General features: G+C 44.1%; 1 protein-coding gene across 1 annotated transcript in view; it reads right to left on the reverse strand.

Annotated features, from left to right (window-relative positions):
• Positions 1–6,409: 6,409 nt before the first annotated feature.
• Positions 6,410–10,000, reverse strand: part of LOC106595213 (phosphoglucomutase-2) — a 33,921-nt gene continuing 30,330 nt past the window's right edge. The window contains 1 exon segment of the mRNA XM_045723018.1: positions 6,410–7,640. Coding sequence (XP_045578974.1) covers positions 7,538–7,640 — 103 coding nt within the window. The 3' untranslated portion in view covers positions 6,410–7,537.

Consider the following 10,000-nt stretch of genomic DNA (forward strand, 5'->3'; position numbering starts at 1 on the left):
AACACTCCCCAGGTGTCTAGAGATATTCAGCCAATGACCAGGTCTCTGACCAACACTCCCCAGGTGTCTAGAGAGATATTCAGCCAATGACCAGGTCTCTGACCAACACTCCCCAGGTGTCTAGAGATATTCAGCCAATGACCAGGTCTCTGACCAACACTCCCCAGGTGTCTAGTGGAGTAGGGATATTGTATAAGTGTGTAATTGCAATGTTGTCGGTTGTACTGAGTGATTAATTTACATTTCGTTTTTTTTTTTAAACATTATAATTGACTGAATAGGTTCAATTATTTGAATTCCATTTCTGGTTTTCTTTTATCTGTGAGCTCAATGTACACTTTGCCCAGTTTCTCTAGAGATAAATCAGACCCAGACTGAACTGTGTAACTAGGGAGTTGTAGTTTCTCTAGAGATAAATCAGATCAAGACTGAACTGTGTGATGTAGTAGGGAGTTGTAGTTTCTCTAGAGATAAATCAGACCCAGTCTGAACTGTGTGATGTAGTAGGGAGTTGTAGTTTCTCTAGAGATAAATCAGACCCAGTCTGAACTGTGCGATGTAGTAGGGAGTTGTAGTTTCTCTAGAGATAAATCAGACCAAGACTGAACTGTGTAACTAGGGAGTTGTAGTTTCTCTAGAGATAAATCAGACCCAGACTGAACTGTGTGATGTAGTAGGGAGTTGTAGTTTCTCTAGAGATAAATCAGACCCAGACTGAACTGTGTGATGTAGTAGGGAGTTGTAGTTTCTCTAGAGATAAATCAGACCCATTCTGAACTGTGTGATGTAGTAGGGAGTTGTAGTTTCTCTAGAGATTAATCAGATCCAGACTGAACTGTGCAACTAGGGAGTTGTAGTTTCCAACAGGCCAATATTCTACATAGTTTAGTGCAGGAAAAAGTGGTAATTAACGACAATAACCATAATCCATTGCACGCCTTCTTGTCCGGTTTGTGTGTTTATTTTACACCTGCTACATTACATTTGAGAGAAGTGACAGAACAATGTTTGTTGGAGAAATATAGAGAACAGCTGCTTCCTGAGGTATCTTTACCTGAAAATACACTTGGCAGACAAAACATTAGGAACACCTGCTCTCTCCATGACACAGACTGACCAGGTGAATCCAGGTGAAAAGCTCTGATCCCTTATTGACGTCACCTGTTAAATCCACTTCAAATCAGTGTAGATGAAGGGGAGGAGACAGGTTACAGAAGGATTTTGAGACATGGATTGTGTATGTGTGTCATTCAGAGGGTGAATGGGCAAGACAAAGATTGAAGTACCTTTGAACAAGGTACGGTAATAACCCAGGTGCACCTGTTTGAGTGTGTCCAGCACTGCAACGATATAGTTTCCTGTGTGAATCAAGAATTGTCCACCACCCCAAAAGGACATCCAGCCAACGGGCCAAGGCCAGTGGTTGAAAACGGGTCGTTGATTAAAAGATGTCAAACGGAGACTGACGCTAACTGTGCAGATCAACAGACGGGCCACAGTCAGTACAACTCAACTCAAATCAAATGTATTTATATAGCCCTTCGTACATCAGCTGATATCTCAAAGTGCTGTACAGAAACCCAGCCTAAAACCCCCCCAAACAGCAAGCAATGCATGTGAAAGAAGCACAACTGACAGTCCTGTTCAACACTGGTGGCCCAAAGACGCCATAAAAAAAGGGATGTACAACTCATCAGCCACTTCCTTCAGCAAATAACACACAAACTGTGGTTGCAGTGGGGCTAAAGGACCGAAAACACTGGGAAAAAAACAAAAACACATTTCCTGGTCTGATGGACCCCGGGTCCTGCTGATGGGAGGACTAGGGTATAGAGAAAACACACGTGCATCCATCATGCCACGTGTGTCACGTCCTGACCAATAGTAAGAAGTTATTTTCTATGGTAGAGTAGGTCAGGGCGTAACGGGGGGGGGGGGGTGTTGTGTTTTTCTATGTTTTCTATTTCTATGTTCTTAGGTTCTAGTTTTTGTATTTCTATGTTGGCTTGTTTGGGATGATCTCCAATTGGAGGCAGCTGTCTCTAATTGGAGATCATACTTAAGTAGGGTTTTTTTCTTCCTGGGTTTTTTTGTGGGTGAATATATTTTGAGTAGTGTTTGTTTTCTCTCTCTGCGTCACGGTTTGTTGTTTTTGTCATATTCAGTTATTTATGTTTTTGTAAAGTTTCACGGATTTAATAAAATTGTGGAACTACAACCCCGCTGCCCATTGGTCCGCTCCTTTAGACAACCGTGACAAACATGTCAACATTACAGGCTGGTTGTGACGCCGTGTTTTCAGGGCAGACAATTGGGCCTCCTTGATAAAAGTGGAACAACGGGTTTTTTTGGGGGAATTCCACAGGATCTCTGAACATCATTTCCCCAATCAGGTGCCTCCCTTCATGGCAGCAGTGTTCCCCCCCAGCATCCCCTCCATCTGTGAATTCATGTTTTTTTCCCTTCTTTCCCTCAGGAGGATAATCTCACAAGGCTACGACTATACAGGAATGGTTCCAATAAAGACGACAGTGAATTCTGGTAACTGCAGTGACCCGTCCGGTCACCAGGTCTCAATCCAATTGATTATCTGTGGGATGAGACGGAACGAGCTATTCGGACGTAAAGATCCACTAGCCTGCCAACTTGTGGGAAGCATTGGAGTCAACACGGGACAGTATCCCTGTGGAACACTTTCGACACCTTGTAGAGTTCATGTCTCGACGAATTGAGGCTGTTCTGAGGGTAAAAGGCTGAGGGTAAAACTCAATATTAGGAAGGTGTTCCTAATGTTTTGTACATTGTGTACATGATCTAAGTCGAGTGTTTTATTTGTAATAAAAATGTTAGATTTTTTTTCTCTACCACTTTGAGTTTTGTGTAGATTGTTGACCAAAAATGACAATTCAATCCCATTTTATTTCCTCGTTGTAACGACAAAATGTGTAGAAAGTCAAGTGGGTGTGAATACATTGTGAAGGCAATAATATATTATCAAAAAGGTAGGTCTTATTTACTTTGAAGAACTACTAAAATAGTGTTTAGTTTTTGTTGTCAGACAGCATAGGAAACAGTTAGAGTTTAATGGCTGTGATTGGAGGAAACTGAGGATGGATCAACAACATTGTAGTTACTCCACAATACTAACCTAAATAACAGAATGAAAAGAAGGAAGCCTGAAAAGAATAAAAAAATAATAATATTCCAAAACATGCTTCCTGTTTACAACAAAGCACTTTAAGTAATATTACATAAAAACGTGGCAAAGAAATGAACATTATGTCCTGAATTATAAAGCGTTATGTTGTGGGGGGAAAATCCAACAACATCACTGAGTACCACTCTTCACATTTTCAAGCATCATGTTATGGGTATGCTAGTCATCAACAAGGGAGTTTTTCAGGATAAAAAAAAAGAAAAGGGACTGTAGGTCAAATCCTGGAGGAAAACCTGGTTCAGTCTGCTTTCCAACAGACACCGGGAGATGACTTCACCTTTCAGCAGGACTATAACCTATGTCATGACGTTGGCCTCTTTGAGTACAGGGAGGACAGTTGACCCCCAACCTACCTTCCCCCCACCCTGGCCCTGTGTGTAAAGGGTTGTAAAAACTCTAAGAGGAGAATCTCTTGCCACATGGCCCATAGAGAGACACAGGAAATTCTTCCAACTCACAGAATTGGGGAGCCAAGCGACCTTTGTGTTCTGGAGAAGGTATGGAAGACTGGTGAAGAATCCAGCTACGAACTGGTCCGCTTGGTACAATTTTGTGATACTCAGAAGAGACAATATAGCCATATTACCATAAAACGGTTTATATAATAGCCTCAGCGATGAGACTTGCATCCACATGGTTGTATAGAATGTATTAATAAGGATAAAGCTATTTGTAATACATTGAGATGCTATTGTACTGATGTTAATGTGATAGAATTCTATTTCTGTACCAAGCTTAACTCAGTCATGGGCACGCCCCCAGGGACACAGACAGGAACAGGCGTCATTTGACAAGCCTGTTCTATGTTCACTATAAAAACCCCACCTGACTTACTAGTCTAACAGACCCCGGCCTCCACTCCATTGCGAGTTGGCCAATAGGTTTGACCATCCAATTCCTCTACTGAAAGTGAACTATACCACGTGGTTAACTTTTAGACTATTGATACCGACAGAATAAGAACAAGTCTTTGATGTAAATTATATCATTGAACGCGAAGACCAACGAAACATCCATTCTATGACGACATTAATGAATGTCGCTTTGAAAGATCCATTCTAACCGAGAGAGAGAGAGAGAGAGAGAGAGAGAGAGAGAGAGAGAGAGAACTCTCCAACAGAACGACTCTTCAACAAGGATCACGACGACACACTGAGCGTATTGATTGCAATTGTTCTCGAATGAGTGAGCGTTCATGTGCAAAGGATTAGCATATCAATTGTTAATATCAATGAACTCTGTGTGCATCCTCAGCTGACCTTTTATGACCCATTGTTGGACAAGACACCAGCCATGCCTGTTTAGACCACTAGGGCACATTACTCTACCAATTCTTTGTGATGATAATTACTGTTTGTATACTTTATGTGAATTACTTAGTTTAGTAAATAAATGATTTTAAGACAATTGATGTATGGATGATTTTAGTAAAGACTGGGTTCGTGCAGATACAACAATTTACGACGTTTTTGGAATGAGACTGGACTAGAGATAAAATACACCATTTAAACCAGAAGATAATCGGCCTATACTATAATATAATATAATATTATAATATAGGAAAGTTATATTAGGAAAATTATAGCTTTGTAATCTGAATATTTTCCTTGGTGCCCCGATCTCCTAGTTAATTACAATTAAACGATTAATCAGTTTAATCGCGTGATAATAATTACAGGGAGCTAATTGATAAACATGTCTTCAGTTTAATGGTACACCCAAAGACACGACACCTACAACACAAGGACAAATCTACACTGGAGTTACTCACCAAGAAGACAGTGAATGTTCCCCGAGTGGCCGAGTTACAGATTTGACTGTTCAACAACCAGCTTGAAGAATTTGAATAATGAGCTAATATTGTACAAATCCAGGTGTGCAAATCTCTTAGAGACTGACCCAAGAAGACCCCCAGCTGTAATGACTCTTAGAGACTCAACATTTACATTTACATTTGAGTCATTTAGCAGACGCTCTTATCCAGAGCGACTTACAGTAGTGAATACATACATTTCATGCATTTTTTATTTTTTTTGTACTGGCCCCCCCGTGGGAATCGAACCCACTACCCTGGCGTTGCACACACCATGCTCTACCAACTGAGCCACAGGGAAGGCTACCAAGAAGACTCCCAGCTGTAATGACTCTTAGAGACTCACCCAGAAAGACTCCCAGCTGTAATGACTCTTAGAGACTCACCCAGAAAGACTCCCAGCTGTAATGACTCTTAGAGACTCACCCAGAAAGACTCCCAGATCTAATGACTCTTAGAGACTCACCCAGAAAGACTCTCAGCTGTAATGACTCTTAGAGACTCACCCAGAAAGACTCCCAGCTGTAATGACTCTTAGAGACTCACCCAGAAAGACTCCCAGATCTAATGACTCTTAGAGACTCACCCAGAAAGACTCTCAGCTGTAATGACTCTTAGAGATTCACCCAGAAAGACTCCCAGCTGTAATGACTCTTAGAGACTCACCCAGAAAGACTCTCAGCTGTAATGACTCTTAGAGACTCACCCAGAAAGACTCCCAGCTGTAATGACTCTTAGAGACTTACCCAGAAAGACTCCCAACTGTAAAGACTCTTAGAGACTCACCCAGAAAGACTCCCAGCTGTAATGACTCTTAGAGACTCACCCAGAAAGACTCCCAGCTGTAATGACTCTTAGAGACTCACCCAGAAAGACTCCCAGCTGTAATGACTCTTAGAGATTCACCCAGAAAGACTCCCAACTGTAATGACTCTTAGAGACTCACCCAGAAAGACTCACAGCTGTAATGACTCTTAGAGACTCACCCAGAAAGACTCCCAGATCTAATGACTCTTAGAGACTCACCCAGAAAGACTCACAGCTGTAATGACTCTTAGAGACTTACCCAGAAAGACTCCCAACTGTAAAGACTCTTAGAGACTTACCCAGAAAGACTCCCAACTGTAAAGACTCTTAGAGACTCACCCAGAAAGACTCCCAACTGTAAAGACTCTTAGAGACTCACCCAGAAAGACTCCCAACTGTAATCGCTGCCAAGGCGTTTCTAACATGTATTGACTCCGGGAGGTGAATACTAATGTAATCGAGTGTTTTATTTGAAATTAATTTGTAATAAAAATGTTAGATTTTTTTTTTCTCTACCACTTTGAGAGAGTATTTTGTGTAGATTGTTGACCAAAAATGACAATTCAATCCCATTTTATTTCCTCGTTGTAACGACAAAATGTGTTTTATTAGTTGATTTTATGTGTTACAGCGTTCAACACACACAATGCAAAAGGGCATTTGATGTAAAAAAAATAAAAAAAATGAAAAAATAAGTAATTGAAACTGAAAATCAGAAAGTATTAAATCACTCAGCATTAGTAGTCGGCCTGGAACACACCCGTAATCTGACAGGACTACGACACAGGCTTGGTAGTCGGCCTGGAACACACCCGTAATCTGACAGGACTACGACACAGGCTTGGTAGTCGGCCTGGAACACACCCGTAATCTGACAGGACTACGACACAGGCTTGGTAGTCGGCCTGGAACACACCCGTAATCTGACAGGACTACGACACAGGCTTGGTAGTCGGCCTGGAACACATGTCAAAAATGTTATAAAATGATTTGCATTTTAATGAGGGAAATAAGTATTTGACCCCCTCTCAATCAGAAAGAATTCTGGCTCCCAGGTGTCTTTTATACAGGTAACGAGCTGAGATTATGAGCACACTCTTAAAGGGAGAATGTGTGTGTGTGTGAGTTCTAGAACGCGTGTGAGAGTTCTAGAATGCGGTGTGTGAGTTCTAGAATGTGTGTGTGTGAGTTCTAGAATGTGCGTGTGTGAGTTCTAGAATGCGTGTGTGAGTTCTAGAATGTGCGTGTGTGAGTTCTAGAATGTGCGTGTGTGAGTTCTAGAATGCGTGTGAGAGGTCTAGAATGCGTGTGAGAGGTCTAGAATGCGTGTGTGAGTTCTAGAATGCGTGTGAGAGGTCTAGAATGCGTGTGAGAGTTCTAGAATGCGTGTGTGAGTTCTAGAATGCGTGTGTGAGTTCTAGAATGCGTGTGAGAGGTCTAGAATGCGTGTGTGAGTTCTAGAATGCGTGTGAGAGGTCTAGAATGCGTGTGTGAGTTCTAGAATGCGTGTGAGAGGTCTAGAATGCGTGTGTGAGTTCTAGAATGCGTGTGAGAGGTCTAGAATGCGTGTGTGAGTTCTAGAATGCGTGTGAGAGGTCTAGAATGCGTGTGTGAGTTCTAGAATGCGTGTGTGAGTTCTGGAAGAAGAATGTGTGAAAGGGAATCTTGATCAGGAAGTCACACCAGCGCTGGTCTTTGTGTTACTCAGGCTTGGACAGCAGGTTATTCTTCTGGGGCTGGAAGAAGTCCTCTACGATGGCATTAACCAGGTCATCCAACTCCTTCTGTAAACCTTTAACATCACTGACACACAGAGACAGATGGAGGAGGGGAGAGAGATGGAGGAGGGGAGAGAGATGGAGGAGGAGGAGAGAGATGGAGGGAGGAGGAGAGAGATGGAGGAGAGATGGAGGATAGGACAGCGATGGGAGGGATGGAGGAGGAGAGAGATGGGAGGGATGAGGAGGAGAGAGAGAGATGAGAAATGGAGGGGTGAGAGAGATGGAAAGAGTAAAGTTTCACATCTGCAACAGCACTGCTGTGTGTGTATCAGTGTAGTATATAGTGTGTTTTCTACCTGTTGCCGGGGGCAGCACACAGCTCAGTGTAGTATATAGTGTGTTTTCTACCTGTTGCCGGGGGCAGCACACAGCTCAGTGTAGTATATAGTGTGTTTTCTACCTGTTGCCGGGGGCAGCACACAGCTCAGTGTAGTATATAGTGTGTTTCTACCTGTTGCCGGGGGCAGCACACAGCTCAGTGTAGTATATAGTGTGTTTCTACCTGTTGCCGGGGGCAGCACACAGCTCAGTGTAGTATCTAGTGTGTTTCTACCTGTTGCCGGGGGCAGCACACAGCTCAGTGTAGTATATAGTGTGTTTCTACCTGTTGCCGGGGCAGCACACAGCTCAGTGTAGTATATAGTGTGTTTCTACCTGTTGCCGGGGGCAGCACACAGCTCAGTGTAGTATATAATGTGTTTCTACCTGTTGCCGGGGCAGCACACAGCTCAGTGTAGTATATAGTGTGTTTATACCTGTTGCCGGGGGCAGCACACAGCTCAGTGTAGTATATAGTGTGTTTCTACCTGTTGCGGGGGCAGCACACAGCTCAGTGTAGTATATAGTGTGTTTCTACCTGTTGCCGGGGGCAGCACACAGCTCAGTGTAGTATATAGTGTGTTTTCTACCTGTTGCCGGGGGCAGCACACAGCTCAGTGTAGTATATAGTGTGTTTTCTACCTGTTGCCGGGGGCAGCACACAGCTCAGTGTAGTATATAGTGTGTTTCTACCTGTTGCCGGGGGCAGCACACAGCTCAGTGTAGTATATAGTGTGTTTCTACCTGTTGCCGGGGGCAGCACACAGCTCAGTGTAGTATATAGTGTGTTTCTACCTGTTGCCGGGGGCAGCACACAGCTCAGTGTAGTATATAGTGTGTTTCTACCTGTTGCCGGGGGCAGCACACAGCTCAGTGTAGTATATAGTGTGTTTTCTACCTGTTGCCGGGGGCAGCACACAGCTCAGTGTAGTATATAGTGTGTTTTCTACCTGTTGCCGGGGGCAGCACACAGCTCAGTGTAGTATATAGTGTGTTTCTACCTGTTGCCGGGGGCAGCGCACAGCTCAGTGTAGTATCTAGTGTGTTTCTACCTGTTGCCGGGGCAGCGCACAGCTCAGTGTAGTATCTAGTGTGTTTCTACCTGTTGCCGGGGGCAGCGCACAGCTCAGTGTAGTATCTAGTGTGTTTCTACCTGTTGCCGGGGGCAGCGCACAGCTCAGTGTAGTATATAGTGTGTTTCTACCTGTTGCCGGGGGCAGCGCACAGCTCAGTGTAGTATATAGTGTGTTTCTACCTGTTGCCGGGGCAGCGCACAGCTCAGTGTAGTATATAGTGTGTTTATACCTGTTGCCGGGGCAGCGCACAGCTCAGTGTAGTATCTAGTGTGTTTCTACCTGTTGCCGGGGGCAGCGCACAGCTCAGTGTAGTATCTAGTGTGTTTCTACCTGTTGCCGGGGGCAGCGCACAGCTCAGTGTAGTATCTAGTGTGTTTCTACCTGTTGCCGGGGGCAGCACACAGCTCAGTGTAGTATATAGTGTGTTTCTACCTGTTGCCGGGGGCAGCACACAGCTCAGTGTAGTATATAGTGTGTTTCTACCTGTTGCCGGGGGCAGCACACAGCTCAGTGTAGTATATAGTGTGTTTCTACCTGTTGCCGGGGGCAGCACACAGCTCAGTGTAGTATATAGTGTGTTTCTACCTGTTGCCGGGGGCAGCACACAGCTCAGTGTAGTATATAGTGTGTTTCTACCTGTTGCCGGGGGCAGCACACAGCTCAGTGTAGTATATAGTGTGTTTCTACCTGTTGCCGGGGGCAGCACACAGCTCAGTGTAGTATATAGTGTGTTTCTACCTGTTGCCGGGGGCAGCACACAGCTCAGTGTAGTATATAGTGTGTTTCTACCTGTTGCCGGGGCAGCACACAGCTCAGTGTAGTATATAGTGTGTTTCTACCTGTTGCCGGGGGCAGCACACAGCTCAGTGTAGTATCTAGTGTGTTTCTACCTGTTGCCGGGGGCAGCACACAGCTCAGTGTAGTATATAGTGTGTTTCTACCTGTTGCCGGGGGCAGCACACAGCTCAGTGTAGTATCTAGTGTGTTT

The sequence above is a fragment of the Salmo salar genome, chromosome ssa08, assembly GCF_905237065.1.
Source record: "Salmo salar chromosome ssa08, Ssal_v3.1, whole genome shotgun sequence".
Taxonomy (NCBI): Eukaryota; Metazoa; Chordata; class Actinopteri; order Salmoniformes; family Salmonidae; genus Salmo; species Salmo salar.